This window comes from Malaclemys terrapin, chromosome 6 (genome assembly GCF_027887155.1).
Source record: "Malaclemys terrapin pileata isolate rMalTer1 chromosome 6, rMalTer1.hap1, whole genome shotgun sequence".
NCBI lineage: Eukaryota > Metazoa > Chordata > Testudines > Emydidae > Malaclemys > Malaclemys terrapin.
The window spans coordinates 73,081,567-73,105,415 of NC_071510.1; the positions used below are offsets into that span (position 1 = coordinate 73,081,567).

The following is a 23,849-nucleotide window of genomic DNA, read 5'->3' on the forward strand; positions in this document are numbered from 1 at the left end:
ACATTTATAACTGCACTCAAAAGCAAAACAATGTAAAACTTTAGAGCCTAGAAGTCCAGTCAGTCCTACTTCTTTGTCAGCCAACCGCTAAGAGAAACAAGTTTGTTTACATTTACGGGAGATAACGCTGCCCACTCCTTAATTACGTCAGCTGAAAGTGAGAACAGGCGTTCGCATGGCACTGTTGTAGCTGGTGTCACAAGATATTTACATGCCTGATGCACTAAAGATTGATACGCCTCCTCATGCTTCGGCCATCATTCCAGAGGACATGCTTCCATGCTGATGACGCTTGTTTTAAAAAAAGTGTTAATTAAATTTGTGAGTGAACTCCTTGGGGGAGAACTGTACATCTCCTGCTCTGTTTTACCCGCATTCTGCCATATATTTCATGTTCTAGTAGTCTCTGATGATGAACCAACACAAGTTGTCCGTTTTAAGAACGCTTTCGCTGCAGATCTGACAAAATGTAAAGAAGATACCAATGTGAATTTTCTAAAGCTAGCTACAGGACTCGACACCAGGTTTAAGAATCTGAAGTGCCTTCCAAAATCTGAGAGAGGCGAGGTGTGGAGCATGCTTTCAGAAGTCTTAAAGGATCAACATTCTGATGCAGAAACTGCAGAACCCAAACCATCAAAAAATAAAATCAGCCTTCTGCTGGTGGCATCTGACTTAAATGATGAAAATGAACATGTGTTGGTCTGCACTGATTTGGATCGTTATCGAGCAGAACCCGTCATCAGCATGGACACATGTCCTCTGGAATGGTGGTTAAGCATAAAGGGACATATGAATCTTTAGTACATCTGGCATGTAAATAACTTGTGATGCAGCTACAACAGTGCCATGCAAGCAACTGTTCTCACTTTCAGGTGACACTGTAAACGGGAAGCAGGAGCATTATTTTCTGCAAATGTAAACAAACTTGTTTGTCTGAGCGATTGGCTGAACAAGAAGTAGGACTGATTGGACTTGTAGGCTCTAAAGTTGTACATTGTTTTATTTTTGAATGCAGGTTCTTTTGTACATAATTCTACATTGCAAGTTCAACTTTCATGATGAAAAGATTGCACTACAGTACTTGTATTAGGTGAATTGAAAAATACTATTTATTTTTTACAGTGCAAATATTTGTTATTCAAAATAAAGTGTGCACTGTCCACTTTGTATTCTGTATTGTAATTGCAACCAGTATAGTTGAAAATGTATTTAAAACATTTAAATAAATAGTATTCTATTCAAGAAAAATGTTGAGTAATTGGAGGAGGGTTCAGAGAACAGCCATCAGAACAATTAAAGGATTGGAAAGTATATCTTATAGTGATAAGCTAAATATATTGAGCTCTTTGAGTCTAACAAAGAGATGGTTAAGGGGTGACTTGATTAGTCTATTAGTATCTAGATAGGGAACAAATATTTGTTTGTGGGGTCTGCAGTCTAGCAGAGAAAGGTACAACATGATCCAATGGCTGGAATTAATGCACAAATTCAGACTGGAAATAATGCACAAATTTTTAATGATGAGACTAATTATCCATTGCAATAATTCACCAAGGGTTTTGGTGGATTCTCCCTCACTGGAAATTTTAAAATCAAGAATGTATGTTTTCAGAAAGAGATGCCCTAGTTCAAACAGGAATTAATTCATGGAAGTCCTATAGCCTGTGTTTATACAGATGGTCAAACTAGATGATTACAGTGGTCCCTTGTGGCCTTATGATCTATAATTCTTTTTACTCAATTACTTGATATGTCAAAATATTTGTCTAGTTTATGGGACACATTAATCTTTTTGTTATAAGTTGTATTGTGGTGCTGCCCAAAATGTGCTAGGTGCTGTACATCAATAGGAATACATATGCTCTGCCACTAAGAGTTTACAATTTAATAATATATACCATTTAATAATATATGAGAACTTGGTATCCAGTAGCACTAACCTTCCAACACATTGTCTCTTTCCAGGCTTTGCATGATCGAAAATTTCCTGTTCCAAAACCATTTGACTACAATAGGCATGCAGTAGTTATGGAACTTATTAGTGGTTACCCTCTGTAAGTATTAATTGAAACACGAACTCCCATTTAAGACTAAATTGAATACAGTAACTATGATTTTGGAAATCTTAATTGAGGTACTTGCTCAGAGGCACTCTGATTCAGTAGTGTAGGTAAAAATGATAGCTGAATATTTATGCATAAGACAATGACTGCTTTTTTTAGTCAGATAGGAGCTAGCAGTGGCCCACCATTCTCCATGGAGTCAATTGATACTCTGTAGCCCAGCCTGACCAGAGTAACAGAGCACCCTTTGAATCCAAGTTAGTTGGGAGGGGAATTCCAGTTATGCTCCCCTCCTTTCTTCCTTCCCCATACAAAGAAATGTACTGTTCCTTTATCCAGTAAAAAGGAATTAAAGCAGATTGGTAACATGTTTTAAAACCTCAAACAGTGGTCGAACAGTGTTGGCAAGTATCACAAGTAATGCCACTACCCATATGAAGAGATTCAGAAGTGCAAAATTTTATACAAAGCAAGAAGTATTTCTCATCATCCAGCTTTTTTAATGATTGCAGCTTTAAGTATTTTAGTAAGTCCCACTGAAACTGCGTGTCAATTTGATATTGGACACTATAGAATGGCTAACAACCATGAAGTCGCTTTAGGGTCATTTCTTCCTGTTTTGGCAGTTACACCTGATGAGATTTTTATGCAGTTCACCAAAGACTGCAACAGGGCAGCTTACTCTCTGTGACAACTGCACTCTCTGAAAAGTGTCGTTCATGTTACTGTATGGTCTTTCCTTGGCTTCAGTTCATGCTCCCTTGTTCTTGTAATTGACTCTTAAGTTACTACTCACCACTTTCAAATTCAGAAAGAAATCTTTGCTTTTTTACATGCATATTTTTGTGTTACAGCAATAGTGCTGGGAGGTAAGTAATCTTCAGTCAGGAGAGGTCATGCTGTGTTTAATTGTTAAGTCATTTTGCATTATCTGACCAAATGATTTTTAAAACATTAAAATATTTTTAAAGTTTACATTTGAAAAGCTGATTTGATTCGTTTGCATGACCTTTATACGTATCCTAGTATCTAAAATAAATCAACTGCAGTTTTAGAAGAAACCAGGTCACATTCTGACACAGGGGTAGGCAACCTATGGCACGGATACCGAAGGCGGCATGCGAGCTGATTTTCAGTGACACTCACACTGACCGGGTCCTGTCCACCAGTCTGGGGGGGCTCTGCATTTTAATTTAATTTTAAATGAAGCTTCTTAAACATTTTAAAAACCTTATTTACTTTACATACAACAATAGTTTAGTTATATATTATAGACTTATAGAAAGCGAGCTTCTAAAAACATTAAAATGTATTATTGGCATGCAAAACCTTAAATTAGAGTGAATAAATGAAGACTTGGCACACCACTTCTGAAAGGTTGCCAACCCCTGTTCTAACATAAGGTAGGCATCTGAAGTGAGCTGTTTAATCAAAAAGGAATCAAAATTTAAATTAATTGAACACTAATGAAAAGAAAATTCCTCCCCTCTCTCCCCATTTATGAAGTGAATTTAGTGCAGTGAAAGGTGCTACAAGATGGAAGTTTTATCTTTAATTCCATAACAGGTAATGCATGACGTCAACACTACAAGCTTCACCACTCTTCTCCATTGTTATTTTGCATTCTGCTATGGAGAAAGTACTATAAGGGATAGAGAAAAAAAAGAGTTTATTTTCCATACTCAGTTATTCTTAGATCTCATAAGAAGTCAGCCAAACAAGAGTGCCAAAGGTGAAGACGGGTGGGGTTTATTTTGCAATGGAGTTGTGGTTTTTGCTTTAACTTTTCATTTTCTTATACCCTTAATAGTTGAGAATTTTTTTAATGTTTTTAGGTGCCAAGTGCATCAAATAGAAGATCCTGCATCTGTGTATAGTGAGTTAATGGAACTGATTGTAAAACTTGCCAACCATGGTTTGATTCATGGAGATTTCAATGAATTCAATCTCTTATTGGACAGCGAGGACCAGGTTACCATGATTGATTTCCCACAGATGGTGTCAACATCTCATCCAAATGCTGAATGGTATATATTCAGTCTTCCAGCATTTTCAAAATCAGTTTGGCCATTTGAGATTATTGTAATTTATTAGCACTGATTATTCATTCTTCTGTATCCACTCTTAACTGTCTTCTAGCAATGTCATCTTGCACAACTAATAGTGCCACAAAAATATACTCAGTTTTATTTATCCACAGACAGAAATGTCAAAATTTAGAGTGGACACATGATTGGTTCTTGCAGACGTTTTCAGGAAGTAAGGTCAAACTTCAATTGATACTGTGTGGTTCATTTTTGTGTCTTTGAGTTTTCTGTTTTCAGCTATGTGGTAGCTTAATCACTGTTTAGTAAAGTGGAAAAAAAGACAACAGGGATTTCCTTTCCAGAACAAATCTGGCTAATAGAAAATGAAGTTTGACAAAGCTGGAAGAATACCTCATTTTCTAAAATTCAGAAAAAATATAAGATGTGCTTATGTGGAAGAATTAATACACTGAAGCTATGGTGTGACAGATATGAAGTAGAACTTGAGATGTTTAGAAGCGTACCAAAATGCTTGTAGCTCTCTTAACTTTAATTATGTGCAAAACAATTCTTTATTTTTCCAGGTATTTTGACAGAGATGTTAAATGCATTAGAGACTTTTTTAAGAAGCGTTTCAGCTATGAAAGTGAACTTTTCCCAACCTTCCAGGATATCAGGTGAGAAATGTAACTTGATTAGGGGTCTTATATTGATCAATAAAGATGACCGAGTGCTCTCTGTACAAGTTTTATATTATGAGAACACTGGCCAAAATGTTCACAGCTGGTTTTCAGTTGTATGCTGTTTAATGACCTTCATGAAGTCTTTTGCTGGAGAACTGAGTGGACAGCCTTGCATCTCTTTTTTTTCTTTTTCCTTTTCATTTTAATATAGGATTTTCTTTATTCTTAATATTAGAAATGTCAGTGCTCAGTCTAACCAAAATCATTGTAGGTGACATCCTGAAACTTCACCCCCATTTTACATTTTACTACTATCAGGAAACCGTAATGCCTGTGTTCTTGTTGTTGGAAGAGGGCTCTTCCAAGACCTGATCCAAATGGTGCTCCAGGACACATCACTAAGAGATGCCACAATAATACAGAACAGTATTTTTCTCACCCCTCAACCCAATTATTGCACTTGTGGGGCATTCCTTTATGTGAATTCATTTGGAGTGGAGGCTTTTCAAGAAAGTTAGTAAATCATGGTCACTGCTTTGCTAAAGAACAAATTTTTCAGGCCTCAGATGATGAAAATCACTGAAATATAGTTATATTTTGAAAAACAACTGTATAAAAATGACACCGTTATTCAACAGATCAGCTCATTGCCTATACTCTGTCATATCTGTTTACTTCAAAGTACATTTTTATTCCAGTTAGAACAACACTGCTATGAGAGAGTGAGCTGTTGGTCTCTGTACTGCTGATGATGGGCAAGGCAGAGTTGTTTTCGAAGTTCCAAAGTTTTCGGATGGAAATTTGCTTTTTCAAATTTCATGTCCTTTTTTGAAAGACAAAACAAAACCCTTGTGTGTACATTTGAGCTAGGCAATATTGAAATAATAAACCCGACCAGGTTCTTTTCAGTCCTTTTTCAGAAGGGAACCACATTTTAACCAGAACATGCAAAATATATAACTTTTGATAAGTGCAGAATTAGTGCTTCTAGATTATGTAATATAGTGTAATACACTTAAGTCAACGTTAAATTATAATTACACTTCAGCAGAAGTGTACGGACATTGTTCAGTCATATAGCTGTAAATGATGAAATCGTCATCTGAGCATGAGGTAACTTCTTATACAAATGACATTGTACTTTTATCGGCCATATTCTGTCACTTGTTATTATATGACGTTCAATGAGTCTGTCTTATGTAAGGTTCTACTCAGCATGTGTAAGGGTAGCAGAATTATATACCTTTGATATTCCTTTAACACTGGCAGTTTAATGATAGTGCACTTTGATAGTCATTTCTTTAAAAAAAAAAAAAAAAAAAAAAAAAAAAAATTACTAAATTGATTTAATATGTTGAGGGGAAACTATTTATGCTTTAATCTTCTTATCTTCTCCAGGAGAGAGTGCTCTCTTGACGTAGAGATTGCAGCCAGTGGCTACACAAAAGAAATGCAGGAGGATGATGAACTGCTTTACCCAGCTGGTCCTGATGAGGAGGATTATAAAACAGTTTTTACACCACTTGTAGACGATGTTGATGGGAAAGTAAATTTGTATACCACCGAAGAAAACAAAATAAATTTCACAGATGAATTGGAAGATGACACTGAAAGCAAATCCTCTAAAGTTTTGGTGAATAGCAGTAAAGAAGTTGATATAGCTGACAGTAGTAAAAAGGCAGAAAGTTTAGATATGACTGAGTTCAGCCATGCTCTAGAAAAAGTTGAAGGGCAAATTATTGCAGGGAAAGCCAGTAATAATGCAGAGAGTTCTGCAATTGATTTTTCTGAGGATGAAAGGAGAACTGAAAATACCACCAAAATGGAAGATCATATAGGTCAAGGAGAAGACCCTGCTGACAAAGAGTATGAAGATGAATGCCCTGATCTGGTTGACTTGTCAACATTAAACAGAGAATTCAAGCCTTTCAGGTATAGATTCATATTGACTGTTTTGGAAGGCTTCCATTTATTTTTTTCTTCTTTTCAATAGATGAACCTCTTTCAAGTAGTTCAGCATGCACTGCTGTTCAGCCACCCCTGCTTAAATTGAAAATATATTTCTAATCTTAGAGTGAACATATGCTACTTTCCTTATGACCAGATGCTAGGTAACCTATTGATTAGTATTACGTTTATATGTTTTCTAGTGTGACAGATCAGTCGTCTTGCTCCAGAGTACAAAATGTAATAACTAGACTTGGGTGTCTGAGTTTAGTTCCACTTACCTTCTATAGCTAGTATACACTTTTCTATTGAATAAATATTTAAACTGTTTATACCAATGAAAAAGGGTTTCGTGTTAAAATACTACTCCACAATTATTTTTATGATGCAATTTGTAATTTAAACACTGTTTCTTGAAGTGAAATTATTCTTGTTAGCTGAGGAGCACAAACCCTCTGAGATCCAATCATAATAACTTAGCTATTTGTTATTCTGGCTATCAGTTCCTTGCCTGTCCTGTTTAGAGATCATAATTACCTCTATCCTAGCCCCTTGATGCATGAGCACTGTACCACCAAAAAGAGATGGGCAGACAGGTGCATGTAATAGAATGAGTACACCAAGCAGTAGCCCCATTTCCTCTCCCCATCCACAGCCCACCCAGTCAGTTTTGTATTAAATGATTTGTTATCTGGACACCATGGCATAGGCATCAGGAAAACTTAATATTTAACTTACGTAATGTGCATTACTAGCGGGGAATTAGAAACATAAATATTACATATGTCACTTTTTAAGTTAGGAAATGTTGCCATCATGGTTTATTAGGGTTTTTTTTTTTTTGGCATGTAGGGAATGAAAGTAGTGTTGTGGTGAAAACATCATTCTGCTACATGTCATATTGGTTTACTTTGCTGACAGACAAGTTTTTAGTACTGTTGGCATTGCTAAGCAATACAGTGATACAAGAAGCAAGCCTGCTTGGTTTTGGTTTTTATTTGGCTTGTTTATTTTTTACATGTAAACTAAGCAAATTTGAAATGGAGATCATTGAGCATAAATATAAAATATCACTGTCACTTTTAGTTTTTTAGAACAACATTTTTGTTATTTAATATATTCTTGGTCATTGTATCATGTTACAAATCAGATCTGAAAATCTTTAGCGGTTATAAAAGACCCGTCACATTGAAGTCAAGTTAATATTGCAAAATGTAAATTTTCCTTGTTATGCAAATATTAAATTGTGTTGGCTGTATCAGTAAAACTTACTATTAGAATATGATGGATTGTAGCCAAAGGATATTTATCTTGTCTTTTTGCTAGATGAAATAAAAATCCATTTTATATATTGTAGAGACGAAGAAAGTATGATACACATCAATGAACACAGAACGAGAACCTTAAGTACCACCTCCGCTGGCAGTTTTGGGAGCTGTTCAACAATTCCTCAGGTAACTAATGTAAACATGCTTTCTAGTTTCCCTCTATAGATTTTTAAAATTGTGTGGTGACGACGCAGGAAACAGAACGCCAGGTTTGTTGGTAGCCAGAGAGTTTTACAAGCCTCTTGCAAAAAGCCTCCCAGGAAAACTTTTCCTGGGGTTTTTATTTCTCTCCTTGCTTTGTTTACAACACTTCTTAGTGGTTACATTCTTGCGCATAGAAAAGCCAGGCAGTATACATGCACATAAGATAACGAACCCATCTCTTGAGCGCGTGAACACCAGCTGCGAGGGTACAATCAAATCAGCCAAATAAGTTTCCCAAACACAAACGCTGGATTGAAGGTCACTCCTGCCTCGTAGCTATGGGAGCAGTTTGCCGCGCCTGTGGACTGGCGATTCGGGAGCTATGCATCTCTACATCTCCCCCTGTTTTATTTTATAAATGCGGTGTTTAAACAAAACACTCTCGCAGGGTAGCATACACAATGCCACTAGATTGGGTATACATTAAACAAAGCAGCAAAGTAAAACATCAAAAATCAAAACTAGGACCCCATACTATAAAAGGGTCTTCATCCACTCTAAGGGTGGCTATGACTAGATATAATCCCACCAAGGAGGAAAAACGTCCTAGCGGATAGCTTAAACATAACATTTCAGCATATCAATTTGCTATTACATGCGATTACTATTATCAGTAAGCTTAAAACAACACATTTCTTTCACTGTCTCACATCCCAGATGTTGCTGGGTGGTTTACAGACAGGAACAAGGCAAGTACTTAACAGACCTTGCATTTCTTGTAATATGGTGTCATTAACATACACACAGCTGTCATTAACTTGAAGAAGTAAGTGTCCTGTCAGGTGTAATCCCAGGAGCACTGACTAAAATTAACTGGGCATACCAGGTAGTTTAATTTCCCAGATGTCTTGGTGAATTACTCAATCCCACATGCATCCTCCCCATGGACCCGGCAGGATTCGGTATGTGGAAGGCCACACCCCCTCAACCGGTCCATATGCTTGGAAGGAGCATTGAGAACGTTTGCACTTTTACCCAGAAAGTCTCTAAGTATGTCTCCATGGCCACAGATCAGATGGTACTCCTGATGTGTCTGTAAGGGCAGTGGGCCAAGCCTGAACATGCTAGATCCCACTGCAATGCCTTCCCAGCCTTAGTGATATTCAATACCATCTCTGTTAGCAACTTCTGGGTCATTGTCTGTATTTGGATGTGTTACAGGGGTAATAGTGTAATAAAGAAGATAGCAGGGGCAATGGCAACAAGGTGCCTTTGGTACTTATCATTTAAAATCCAATTAGGGAAGGCAATACATACTGAAGGACTTATCCAAAACACAGGGCGCAGCCTGTAGAATAAACCCCAAAATCCAATCAATACCACGTTCTCAAGCATGGGTTCCACAAGTTTCTTTTTTTCCAGGTTATAATTTTTTGTTTCTTCACCAGGGTCAGTTCTTAATGTCTCTTGTAGTCAGGAATTCCTGGACTTTGTGGTTTCAAGGAAGCAAGTGTTCCTTCTTCTCTTTTCCTGAAACAGTGTGGTTTAGCATCATACAGGGGAGAGGTTACTAGCACATCACCCTGTAATGGTTTTGCTTCTTCTAGAAAAATTCAAAGCAACAGTAGGTCTGTCAGTGGACAAGGGAGAGGTTACTAGCACTTCACCTTGTCTTTTTTTCCTTTTTCCTGCTGTCCAGAAGGCACAGCAGGGCTAGAAGGAGAAATAGGCTTATCATTAGTCAAAAGGTCCTCCCGAGGTGGAGGGGTCTTTTTGCAGTGAAAAGCATGGGTCCAGGCAGTCAGTCCTTGGCACTTCACAGCGGTGTTGGTGGTTAACAGGACTTGGAAAGGGCCTTTCCAGCATGGAGCCAAAGCAGTCTTTCATTGATGGACTTTACATAGACTCAGTCTCCTGGTTTTAATAAATGGCAGGGGTGCTAGGATCTTTGGGTAGCACTTTTCTACCTGTGAGAAAAGAAACCTAACACATTTCATTAATGCCTGGCAGTGTTTTGCAGATCTCATAGTTGCTCGGGCACATTTAAGCCCCCCCCTTGTCTTGGGGGTCAGCCAAGTTTTGGCTGTGGCCTTGGATGAGCCTGCAAGCTGTATCTTCCTCTCAGTTAACTCATTCTGTGCTTTTTCCTCTTCTCCCTTTCTCGGCTTCTTTTAACCTACAAAGGAAACCTTCACTCTTCCAGTAAAATAACTTTATTACAGAGCTTTGGAGCAACAAACCGGGACAAGCACACCCACTTTTGAGGAGTGCACTCAGTACAACCTCAGGTGTCTAATTGCTTTCCTCCCTCCCCAGCCCTCTGGCTAGAAATCTGAGGTAGCCAGAAGGATCCCATGGACAATATGGAGAGTGGGTTAACCTTCCATGTCTTTGCTTCCAAAGACTGTTGGTATGCAAATTTTTAACAATTTTTGCCATAAAACACAAAAATAATCCCTATTGTGCCAGTAAATGCATGGTACATTGAATGCTGTTCAGCTGGCATCCGTTTTCTCTGATGATCTGAAAAACAAAAGAACAGAGGTCTACCCCTTCTGGGCAGTCAGTCATTGCTTAAAATGTTTCCTTGTATTTGTTCATAGGCAGCCTAGATTTCAGTGGCTTCTACCTTATTAGTTAGAAACTTGCATTAATACAAATGCTTTCTGGCTTGCTTCCAAATCCAAAGCTATCTACAGCTTAAAGATTTTTACTTAAAAGGGACACAATTAACTTTCCCAGTCTTTTGATTGCCTTTCACTTCTAACTCCTACTTTCAAACACACAGTGATCTGAACAAGACAACACAACCTATATTGGTAGGTTTGCATTTCCTTTACCTCTGCTACAATATACACTGCACATATTCTGGGGAAAAGCGGCCACTGCGCAACCCATACGGGCTCATCAGTGAGCCAACGGAAGGGGGAGGGCCGTACGCCTAATCATCAATATGGATGGTGGCAGTTGAAGCAGTTCCCCTGAGGCTTCTGCCCCTTGTGCAGGGCAGCTGTCAGCAGGGCCATCTGATGGGTTTGAGTGCCTACATCAGTACACGCCTGCAGCAACTCCGCCAGGGTCGAAGGACTTAGAGGACTCGCTCGCAGCGGGGACCCTGTGAAACGCGCGACGGGCACACTGGCCAATGATGGGAAAAGCTACCTGGGGCGTGCCCACCACCTGCTCGGGGATGCCCGAAAACTGCCCTGTGCCATATAACTGCTCAGCAAGATAAGCCCCCCCACCTTGTGCTGCTGCCGCAAGCGCCTCTCGCTGGTACTCGCTGTCCCACACAATGTATTGCGCGGGAGACAGCACCATGCGACACATGTCTTTCCAATCTTGGGGGAGCAAGTGATAACCGTTTGACACACCTTTCAAGATCCCCCGGAGCTCGTGCAGAACCGAGTAGGGGAGAGCCTCCCAGTCCACTACTCGGCCCCCGTTTCCATTATCCCGCCTAGAGACGGGGAACGCCTCGAACCCACACTTGGATTCCTTGTCGGTCAAGAGACCGGCCTTGCGCACCTGCTGCACCGCCGCGGCGACAGCGCCCCCCCGCCCGACCGGTAGGCATGGGGGCGCCGCCATGGGCAGCGGCGCAGGGGGGGTCAGCTGTGGGCAGGAGGGGGGTGGCCCATCACCTGGGGGCAAAGGGGAAACCGGCTTAAGGCCGTCGGGGCCGAACCCCTCCAGCGCCTCCTTACAACGCTGCCAGAGCAGCAGGTGCTGAACTGGGGCACGGGGTTCACTATACAAGGTGATCCCAATCCGTATCCAATCAAAAAGCTGTAATGACCCGCAGTCCGGATACCAGGGGCACTGGCGATCTATTTCCCTTAGAAGGTCCTCAATATGAGCGACCGAGACAACGACACATGATCGCTGCCTTATAATCTTTTGTAACTCTCTTGCGTGCTCCTTCTGGGCACTGGAAAGTCTCCCCCCCATACTCACGAATAAGGGGCGGCAAACAGCCGCGGGCGCGCTCGGCGTATCCAGCCGGTGAGTAGAGGGGCATCACGTCGGGGTCACCAGCTGTGGTGACGACGCAGGAAACAGAACGCCAGGTTTGTTGGTAGCCAGAGAGTTTTACAAGCCTCTTGCAAAAAGCCTCCCAGGAAAACTTTTCCTGGGGTTTTTATTTCTCTCCTTGCTTTGTTTACAACACTTCTTAGTGGTTACATTCTTGCGCATAGAAAAGCCAGGCAGTATACATGCACATAAGATAACGAACCCATCTCTTGAGCGCGTGAACACCAGCTGCGAGGGTACAATCAAATCAGCCAAATAAGTTTCCCAAACACAAACGCTGGATTGAAGGTCACTCCTGCCTCGTAGCCATGGGAGCAGTTTGCCGCGCCTGTGGACTGGCGATTCGGGAGCTATGCATCTCTACAAAATTGTAAGATGTCAATGTTTTGTTACTAAAACTGTCTTCCAGCTGTAACTTGTGGGTCAGTCCAAATTAGTGTTATCAGATTCTGGTGTCTTCTGTGATTCCATGATCATAGAATTGTGTTCCAGAATCTAAGTTTTTATGGTTTTTTTGTTTGGTTGTTTGGTTGTTGTTGGTTTTTTTAAACAAACCAAATCTGGACATATTGGTGAAGATAACCCTAAAAATTTAAATTAAAGGTAAACGAAAGCAATTGTCTTCAGAAACTTCAGAAAGCCTGTTATTTTTCTGTTTTCTTGTGCTGGGTCACCCCCTCTGCAGTTGACTGAAACTGGGAAGCTCTCAGCTCTGGCTGCTGCTGAGTTAACAGAGACTTTCTAACTAGCTACTCCCGAGGATGTAAAAAGAAAAAAAAAAAAACAATTCAGCTTGTAAATTCCCTTTTACCAGTCAAGTTTGCTCATTACTTGAACACTTCTCTTAACAAAGGACCTGTTAAAAAACTTAACACCTCTGCCTTCAGGCAAGGAGAGATAAGATATGCATCTATCTACTTCCAGCTCAGCTTTCCAAGCAGCTAGAAGAAAAAAAAAAATCTCACTGGCTTTTGGGTTTAAAATGATCCCACCGCTCTACCACCATGTCAAGGCTGGATCCCCACTTTGAACTTTAGGGTACAAATGTAGGGGCCTGCATGAAAACTTTTAAGCTTAACTACCAGCTTAGCTCTGGTTCTGCTGCCACCATTTCAATGGATTCCATTCCTGGGAAACCTTGAAAAACTTTCACCAAATCCCTGGTGAAAACAGATCCAAACCCCTTGGATCTTAAAACAAGGGGAAATTAACCATTCCCCTCCTTCCTCCCACCAACTCCTGGTGAATCAAGATCCAAACCCCTTGGATCTTGAACAAGGAAAAATCAATCAGGTTCTTAAAAAGAAGGTTTTTAATGAAAGAAAAAGGTAAAAATCATTTCTGTAAAATCAGTATGGAAATTAACCTTACAGGGTAATCAAACTTAAAGAGCTCAGAGGACTCCCCTCTAGTCTCAGGTTCAAAGTACAGCAAACAAAGATAAACACTTTAGTAAAAGGTACATTTACAAGTTGAGAAAAACAAAGGAAAACTAACACGCCTTGCCTGGCTATTTACTTACAAGTTTGAAATAGGAGAGACTTGTTTAGAAAGATGTGGAGAACCTGGATTGATGTCTGGTCCCTCTCAGTCCCGAGAACGAACACCCTCCCAAACAAAGAACACAAACAGCCTTCCCCCCCCCAAGATTTGAAAGTATTTTGTCCCCTTATTGGTCCTTTAGGTCAGATGCCAGCCAGGTTACCTGAGCTTCTTAACCCTTTACAGGGAAAAGGATTTTGGAGTCTCTGTCCAGGAGGGGTTTTATAGTACTGTACACAGGACAGCTATTACCCTTCCCTTTATAGTTATGACACCTTAGCTCCAAGGTGTGTGAACTGTTTCATATTTCCTTGAGTGGTGTTAACTCTGAAATTGAAAGACAATGATATAAATGTTAACACTGTTATGTATTTCACTGTTCATCACTTTAGCAGAAGCATCCAGTGAAAGGTTTATCCTATAATCCCAAATTTTCTTTGATGCTTCCCCAGATACCAAGAGCTACAGCTGTATCCTATCCCACTGCTCAAACCTCTAGCTCCCCTGACAACTTCTGCATTATGTATTGTCAGTACAAAAATCTGCAGTATGTTGAAAGCCAAAAATGTGGCACAGCCTTAAATATATTAAATTTTGTGTGTGGAAAAATATAGGGGATACTAGAATGGTTGCATTATTCATTTTCCTTTTTAATTCAGTAAAACGTTCAATTTTTACAATTTAAATAAAATTGTCCGGACTTTCCTTCTGCTGCACCTTAATACTGCATAGTTTAGAGTCTTTGTCACAGAATAGAAGTCCAATTTGCAGTGGAGTACACAGGGCCCTGAGTATTTTATCCTCCTGATTGTAGAGGGAAGCAGAAAATCCAGAACAATTGTGAGACGCTTCAAAACATGGTTGATGTAACTTTAACCATATCTGCTATTTAAAGAGGAATTGTGCTCTTCAGAGGCTTTTTTTTTTTTTTTTGTGCCTCTAGCAACCTTGTGACCTAAGGAGAAAGCATGATGTTCTTGTAGGCTTGTTTCTTCTATCATCATACATTTTTCAGCAGAGAGAAATTTTAGGTTGTGTACGTTCACTTGTGCCAGACAACAAACTTACAGGCCTCCTTAATCATGCCAACTCTTCTCCCACCCACCCACCCACCCTCCCCCCCCCCGCCAAATGGTAATGATTAGATCTCCAACACTTCCCAAAGATTTCTTTGCCACCAGGCTGTGCTCATCTTTGGTTGCAGCTGCCAGTTAGATGTCCAACAACTTAAGTTCAACTCCAGCATATGATACTCCTGGGGGAATTCTGCGCCAAAAATTAAAAATTCTGCACACAATATTTGAAAATTCTGCACAAGTCTGCTTATTTGATTTGTCAAAATAACACAATATAATCATGCCAGTTTCAATTATTTTGGTACTTTATTGCAAAATATTTGTCAGTGAGTGTCTGTAACAATACAGATCAAAAAAAAAGATTGTGGGTGTGGTTTTTTTGTTTTTGTTTTTTGACTAATAGATTCCTTACTAGGCATATTAATGTAGAACTTTGAGTAATTCATTTAAATTACAATACAGAACTGGATTTCCTGCCCCTGTCAGAAGTAGTGCAAAGGCTTGGAGTCGGAGTAACGAAGGAGCTAAGAGGGGAGGGAAGGAGTGAACCTGGAGGTGGGTAGGAAAGGTTTTTTTGGGGGGGGAAGGGTTGGGGGGTTGTTGGAGAGTGGGGTCAGCCACGAGCTGCATGGGAGAGGCTTCCCAAAGTCTCTCCCATTCAGTCAAGCACATCTGTCCCGTCTCCACACTCCCCATCCCCATGGGTCTCTGCAGCCCTCATCCCCAGGCTCAACGTTGTCACCCCACTAGCTCCTGAGTCCATGCCTCAGTCTGTCCCCGCCACTGGCCATTATGAACCCCAGTCTGTGGGCCCCCCTTCCACCACCCCCCCCCCCAACAGCCCTGTGTGCTCCACTCTGTCCAAACCTGGCTCTGCGGGCAGGGTGCTGTGATGAACTTCTACTCCTTGGGTCAATTCTGCAGCACTGGGTATAGAATTTTTTCCCCCACAGAAAATACATTCTGCCCCAGAAGTGCTGCAGTTCTGCCTTTTGCCCCCCAGAGGCCATTGTGGCACCAGAACGGCCATCTGCATTCATGCAGCTGGTGTTCTGGTGCCACAGCGGCCCCTGGCAGGCAAAAGGCAGAACTGCAGCACTTCTTGAGTAAAATGCATTTTATGCAGGAAAATACAAAATTATATGGCACAGAAGAATTCTGCATGTCTGCAGATGCACAGAATTCCCCCAGGAATAATATGAACTCTTTTACATGTAAGCAACCACAAATGTCTATGTTGGTAGGCCACTATCTAACATACAATCAGTTTGTTCCCTTCTATTGCTTGCCAAACTTAAAAAACAAAAAATGGTTTGGAAAGTAAAGTGAGAAGTACATTTAAAATAAGTCAAGGCAATTTGACCTACCCACCTCCTCTTTTCCTAGACGTTTCTTTAGCATCTTTCCCTAAAACTTTGCCATTAAACCACTTCAGTAGTGTAAATTTGACTCTCTTTGAAGAATGAGAGAATTTTTATAGCTGTATTTAATACCTCAACCCCCGCACTCAACTAAAAATAGCTATGCTGGCTCCTTCTGTCATACTTTAAATAAATGCAAGCTCATTTTAGAAAGCTCCCTGAAGAAAAGGATGGCTAATACTCTGTACAAGTTAACATACCTTCAGCTGAAATAATTTGGTAATTTCTGCTGAACACCTCACTAGTACGATAACCTTTCTGTGGATTAAAATCTGTTATAGCTGTAGATGCTTTCCTTTGTAAACCAGGTGAGATGGTTTCATTTGCAAATAGGAATAGGAAACAAACTCTGCAGATTATCTCTGCACACTTTTAGTAATGTACCCTTATCCAAACATAGCATATTTCATGAATCCTGTCCAGATGATTGTTACGAAGTATTTTAACAACCAGTATATGACTATCATAATTATTTTGGTTGGCTTTTTCATTCTTGATAGATTGTAGTTTGTGTATGAAGTAATAGTGATTTTTTTTTTTTTTTTTTGGTCCTATTAACTGATGCTTTTATTGCTATGGAATAGCCTTGCTTTATACAAGAGTGCCTTCAAGTAGTTGTATTATTTCCAGAGCATTTGCCTGTTTGTTTTATTTTTTAGTATATTTTATCTATGTATATGAATGATTAATTTTGTATGTTGGCTGTATTTATTGAAGTAATTCTAGCCAAAAAGTATTTTCCAGAACTTAAATGAAAATGCATTCTTAATCCTTTTATATGCATAATAGTTGCCTGGAGTAAGAATTGTCACCTTTATTGAAATCCTATTGTCAGTGCTAGAAGGAACTTCAGGATTAGAACCATGTGCTAACAGGCAGCTATGACTCCTGTGATAGTCCAGGAATCCCCTGTCAGAAGGGATGGACTGACAACACTACAGGCACAGTCTTTAAATTCTTAGAAATGAATGCAATCTTGCAGGTAGGATTCCAAAAAGAGGGAGGCACTATTGAATTCAGACAGAAGAAATGATTACAGACTTGAGATTGAAAAACCACTTGGTGGCAGCAGCGACCTTAATATGGTTGTGGCTTTCCAAATGAGCTACGGTACATGTCTTCATGGAAGCACATTAGCATTGTGCTTGCAAAAGCAGGAACTCTAATAAATCAAGAGGCCCAGATGAGTTGTATCCATGGAATAATAAGTGCTCTGTGCGGGTTTTGTAGCTATGTTAAAATAGGCTATATTTATTTATATGTAATTTGTATATCGCATCAGGAATTTATATATAAACAATACAGCATATAGTATGTACACATTTTGAAGAATGTCCAGAAAAGAGATACTAAATTGATCAGCTATAGAAAATCCCAGCTATTTTAGGCTAAAACATTAAATTACTTTGACATGGAGACTGTGGGCATCTTACTGCCCTCTCACAAACTTGACTAAGGATTTATTCAAAATGAGCCACCAGAGGAAAACTGGATTTTGCAAAATTTTAAAATAATAAAGCTTTGATCTATTCAGTCCAATGCACTCAACCTAGTCATCCACCCTTAGCATGATTATGATGAAAAGACTGAGATTTACTTGCTCAGGGCAAGTAGGCCAGTATATGCACTTCAGTCTGAGAAGAATTTTTCCCTGGTGGTAGGGTCTGTGAGGGTGGTAGGGTCCCCCATTTCCTATCTGCCTGGATCACTTAAGCATGAATTGTTAGGATCAGGTTTGCATATCCCACGTTACTAACTTCTTGCAATTGCTGCATAATAGGAATTGGTGGACCTTTTGTCATCTTTTCTGGTTTTTGTCAGAGGAGGCTGTGGAAGATTAATATTCAAAGTAGCAGCATCTCAGTAGTATTGGATATGGTAGCAGAAATATATCTGACCAGGTATTTCCATTTACAAACTGCAGCTTTAGTTCTGTTTCATTATGCTTAGTTCAAGAACCAATTCTATAAGAAGCTGGTATTGAGAAGAGGCAGGAGAAGTAGATGTGATGTTACAATTCACTTGTTGGATGTTGGTACTTATAAACCAAAAGGAAAAAAAGTTTCCATGGACCTGGGTAGCTCACATCAGTCGTAATTACTCATTTCAACATTGACCTGCAAGAGGAGACTCTATATTCAGTGGAAAATGTTTGTGATGTCTCTGCATAACAGTAAATAGTTTTCATGTGTTATCCACTTTTTAAAATTTGATGTGCTTTTGCTTCCTTTTTTGTGTTAATGCTGCAAAAGTTCTCCAGTTGTTGTGTGTACATGTTGCCAGAAAAACTCTGTATTATTTTGAACCACCAGGGGGAGAAGTTTACTTCCAAATTTCTCCAAGCTACAAAATGATAAATGGAATTGTTTGCAAAAACAAAATCAGGTGTGAGGAGAAACAATAACTAAAAACATTTTTGTCCCTATTTTTATTTAGAATTTTTTGAAAGTGAAGTGCAGTTTTTTTCCCCAATATCTTGAGGCTTGATGTGGAATGCCCTAAATAGCCAGGGAAATATGAGGCACTTAGCATGTAAGGGGTGAGGTGAGAAGGGGGTGTCTTCTGAAGTTCATTTCCTGCACACAAGCTACCCTGGCAAATCACTCTTGTGCTGACTATGAAGTTACCAAGGGATCGCACAAAACTGGGTGATGGGCAACAAAATGGCAGATGAAATTCTGTGGTGATGGATGCAAAGTAATGCACATTGGAAAACATAATCCCAACGATACAAAATGATAGCATCTAAATTAGCTGTTACCACTCAAAAAAAAAAAATCTTGGCATCATTGTGGGTAGTTTTCTGAAAACACCCACTCAATGTGCATCAGCAATCAAAAAAGCAAACAATGTTAGGAACTATTCAGAATGGATAGTTTCTTGTCTTATTATCTATCATACTGCCATTATATAAATTGATGGTATGCCCATACCTTGAGTCCTGCTTGTAGTTCTGGTCGCCTCATCTGAAAAGAAGTGTATTAAAATTGGAAAAAGTACAGAGACTGTCAACAAAAATGACTGTGGTATGGAACAGTTTCCATATGAAGAGAAATTAAAAAGACTTGCTGTTCAGTGTAGAAAAGAGACTAAGGGGATATGCTAGAGGTCTGTAAAATCATGAATGGTGTGGAGAAAGTGAATAAAGAAATGTTATTTACCCCTTTAAATAACACAAGAACCAGAGGTTACCCATTGAAATTAATAGCAGGTTTAAAACAAATAAAAGGAAGTACTTCTTCACACAACACACAGTCAACCTGTGGGACTTGTTTCCATGGAACATTGTGAAGGCCAAAAGTATAACTTGGTAAAAAAAAAATTAGATGAGTTAATGGAGGATAGGTCCATCAATGGCTATTTAGATGGTATGGGATGCAACCCTGGGTGTCCCTTAACCTCTGACTGCCAGAAGGTGGGACTACATGACAGGAGATGGATCCACTCAATAAATTACCCTTGTCTGTTCATTCCCTCTGAAGTATCTGGCACCAGCCACTGTCAAAAGACAGGATGCTGGGCTAGGTGGACCAACTAATTTTGTGTTTCAGTGCTGAGGGTAGAAAGTATGAGAGGATTTTTTTTATTTTTCATGCTTTGTTCTCCCCCCCCCCCCCCCATCATGTGTGTTGAGCTTCTTTGTAGAAGAGCCTTTGCATTCTTTTATATAATGCTGAGATTGAAAAAAAAATTAGGCTTCAACTGCAGGCTGTTTTCAGTTTATAAAATTGGTTAAATGAAATGAAAATGCAATTTTTGGATTGAACTGTGAAAATCACAATGGAAGTAATTTTGTGCCAGTCCTGTAGCAGTAGCAGCTTACTTCTTTCTAGGTGCTAGCTCATTTCTGTTGGCTTGCATGTTAAGGGGATGAAAGACAAGGCTGTGACATTCCCCACCCACATGCACAGGCTGGGTAATAAGTGATCTGTAGAGGCTGTTTTCTCTCTCTCAACCCACAATGCGGTCTCACTCTTGAACCTTAATTGCTCTCTTATAGTGTCATAAAGGCCCTAAATTAAGAAATGCAAAAACTAAAGTTATAGTAACAACACTAACTCAGCTCTATTTTACACTCTCTGCATTTTATGGAGTATATTTTACAATAAAAATAGTAATTTATTTAGTTACACATTTAACAGGAACAGAACATACCACATATGCAACGCAATCAGGTTGATGGTGTGTTTGGGACCTCAACTTCTGTACTTCTTGAGTTGCAGTGGGGATTTTGTTTTGAGGTTAGTCTACACGAGAAGCGCTACATTGGCACAGCTGCAGCACATCTGGTGAAGAGGCTGTGTGTTGGCGGGAGAGTATCTCCCACTGACATAGCACTAGTGTGGACAGCGCTTAGGTCACTGTAACTTGTCACTCCCGGGTGGCTTTTTCACACCAGTGAGTGATGTAAGTTATATCAACATAAGGGGTAGTATAGACCTGCTCTTTGTTTTTTGTTTTCAACTGGTCAGTCTTTTAGCCCTAAGCCTAGGTACATGGTTTATCCTTAGTTCATGCCTGCCTTTCGCTGAAGTTTAGGCTAATTTGGGAGGTTGTTTTGTTTTTATGAAAGATTGTGTTGTTTTGTTTCGATGAGATGTATGAAGCTTGCCTCCTGCAAGTTATTCCAACAGAAGCACCCAATTTGACAAAAAACAAATTGGCTAAGGAGAAAGATGCATTTTGATGTGTCAACGGAGAAGAGGCTGCAATATACTGCTAAAATCTCCGTTGATTACTTGCTCAGGCATGATTTTTCAAATATTGCAACTTCTTTAACATCAATTAACTGTATTAGTCCCCTCAATGAGATTTAGGTCCCTTTCTAGTTAGTTCATTCTGAGGAATTAAGTGAAATGAGTTAGTTGAATTGTGCATTTTCTCTACTACAGAGCAATCGGCAGCCAAAGTCTACTAAGCTGTGGTTTGATTTTTGTGATGTGTATCTTTTGCCATCATGATGGCAAGTAGGACCTAGCATGAATAAATAATTGTGAATGGTATGTATGAAAGCACTAGAAAACTACTGCCTGTTTAGGTAAATGGCAGTTACTGTTGCTGTTCAAGTGACCTTTTGTGTCTTGCACAGCCTCAACCACAGATGAAGACATAGTCCCTGCCCTGTGGATCTTTGTAAGAGCGTATACCCTAAACTATGTTAGGTATCTTGCCTCTTTGCAGGGGAACAACTAAAGGAAGAATTTTATATCACTTCTGCAAACAGTACTTTTTCAAAAAAAATCAGGGTGCCAGAAAATATAGCCACAAGCCAAATAACAAGTACCAAGGATTTAAAATATCCACAAGGTAACTTTTTTTCATTTAAAAAGGCACAGTCTCCAGGCACCAAACTTCACCACTTTTTTTTTTATATCTGTGCATAAAGCACTTTCAGATGGGAAAGCACTGTGTAAATATAAACTAGTATGTCCTAAAATGTTATAAGTCATACAAACAATATTGATGCATGTGGTTTAATTATTTTTAGGAACTGGTGAAACAGAAGATAAAACGTCAACTGACTAAACAGCAGAAAGCTGCTCTGAGACGACGGTTACAGAAAGGAGAGGCAAATGTTTATACCAAACAGCGTCGAGAAAATATGTTCAATATTAAGTCAAGTTTGGATGCTGCTAGTTTCTGGGGCTAATGCATTATAACTTCCAACGCAGTATCAGTATTTTTATCCATGATGCATAGATTAAATACTTGCTTTTTTTGGAAATTGGAATGTTTATATCTATAGTCAATAAATTTCATTCTTGCTATTGTAACCTTGTCTTTTTGTTTTGTAGTTTGAAACTGTAAAACCTATGATTGTACCTAATTTTTAAATTAGGGACTCAGTTAAGATAATTAAACTGGAATAATGACCTACAGTATCTCTTGTAGGCACAGTTTAGTGTGGATGTTTAGTCTGAAAATTGTCCATGAAGTAAACATGTTTGCAATGACAAGAAATTGACCACCAAAATTATTCAACACGACCCCGATATGCTACCCATCTGATTTATAAGCAGAGGTCTTTTGAAGAATCTGTTTTCAGGTGCACGTGATACAGTCAGAAACAAAGTAGTTTACACCCTTAGCAAGAATTTGGGTTTTGTACCTGTACAAAGATTAATAAGCCATAAGTTAATAAGAGAGCTTTGCATCTACACCAACTCCCATTTATTTTACTCTCACTCCAAGGCTTCTTGTCTTTCCAGGCAAGATTTATACAAGTAATAAAAACGATGTTGCATAGGTCTGGCAGGCACTCAGACTCTGAATTTGCCTGTTCAGTTGCCAATAAATACAACTCTTGAACATCTAGTAATTTACCAGAAAGCCTGTTGCAAATGATTCTGGAAACTATATATCAAAGAACATTACCATAACTTTCAGCACCTTAATGTGCTCATGCATTTTGAAAACCTTGTGCAAACATAAACATCTTCATCCTTTAAGCTGGTGGTTCTAAACCAGAGACTTGGGGGCCCCCTGGGACTCCACGAGCAGGCTTCAGGGACTGTGCCAACCAGGGCCAGCATTAGACTTGCTAGGGCCCAGGGCCCTGAGCCCCACCGCCTGGGGCTGACACTAAAGCCTGAGCAATTTAGCTTTGAGGGGCCCACTGTGGTGTGGGCCCTGCAGGCAACTGCACTGTTTGCTACCTCCTACCCGTGGCACTGGCTTTTATATGCAGAAAAACAGTTGTGGCACAGATGGGCTGTGGAGTTTTTGGGGGGGCTCAGAAAGAAAAAGGTTGAGAACCCCTACTTTAAGCAAGCCTAATGCCTAGGCAAAAAAAAAAAAAAAAAAAAAACCCTAATGTTTTATATGTCTTTGATTTATTTATGGGGGAAGCCCTTAAGAGAACACTAGTTTCTGTGGGAAAATCAGAAAGGTTAGCCTGAAAATTCAAATATAAAGTTGCACTTTAAAGTAAAACTAGAAAGAGTAGAAATACATTCACCCAAACAACCTTAACTCTTCTCACATTTTCCTTCAACCTTGCATCCCCACCACACCTTGTGTGTAAGATGGAGACCTTACAAAGGAGAATTTGATATGAATTTGAAATTTACAGTCTGTGCAGGGCTGGCCTTACCATGAGGCGAACTGAGGTGGCCGCCTCAGGTGCCAGACTGTACGCTACTAGGACCCAGAGTGTAGAAAATGGTGTCTGCTGCTGATGCATATGTATTCTCTCTGCTCTAGATGCACAGAGACAGTGGAGTGCTGTGCTGGAGGAAGGAGGGCACAAGAGACATAACAGGCAGGCCGGAGAAAAGGTGAGAGGGAATAACAGAAAGCAGCAGGAGCTGCAGGGAGAGAGGAGGAGGAGCCTCTTATGTACCTCTCTAGCACTCCCAGGAGCCTGGACTGATTAACACCAGCTTCTCAGGGAGCTTCCTGTTTCCTGCTGCTTCCCTGAACCTACTTGAGGAGAACAGGCAGTCAACTGAAGTAGTAGGAGGCAGTTAGGCCCTTAAGACACTGATATCTTCCCTCACTCAAGCCCTGCTACCAGCCTGCTTATTTGTCCCCTTCAACTGAGTGTTGAGAGCCACTATAGCTGGTACAGAACAGCAGTC

At 39.8% G+C, this 23,849-nt stretch overlaps 1 protein-coding gene and 1 long non-coding RNA gene across 2 annotated transcripts in view; one reads left to right on the forward strand and one right to left on the reverse strand.

The window, feature by feature from the left end:
- Positions 1-22,043, forward strand: part of RIOK2 (RIO kinase 2) — a 35,714-nt gene extending 13,671 nt beyond the window's left edge. Inside the window, exons 5-10 of the mRNA XM_054032401.1 lie at positions 1,969-2,057; positions 3,902-4,093; positions 4,678-4,770; positions 6,175-6,708; positions 8,081-8,177; positions 21,758-22,043. Of these exons, the coding sequence (XP_053888376.1) occupies positions 1,969-2,057; positions 3,902-4,093; positions 4,678-4,770; positions 6,175-6,708; positions 8,081-8,177; positions 21,758-21,919 (1,167 nt within the window). The 3' untranslated portion in view covers positions 21,920-22,043. The remainder of the gene's footprint in view (positions 1-1,968; positions 2,058-3,901; positions 4,094-4,677; positions 4,771-6,174; positions 6,709-8,080; positions 8,178-21,757) is intronic.
- Positions 8,262-12,572, reverse strand: LOC128839414 (uncharacterized). Its single transcript, XR_008445411.1, has 2 exons — positions 12,153-12,572; positions 8,262-10,718 (listed from the first exon to the last, which is right to left on the reverse strand). It is a non-coding gene; the product is annotated as an uncharacterized LOC128839414 (long non-coding RNA).
- Positions 22,044-23,849: the final 1,806 nt, after the last annotated feature.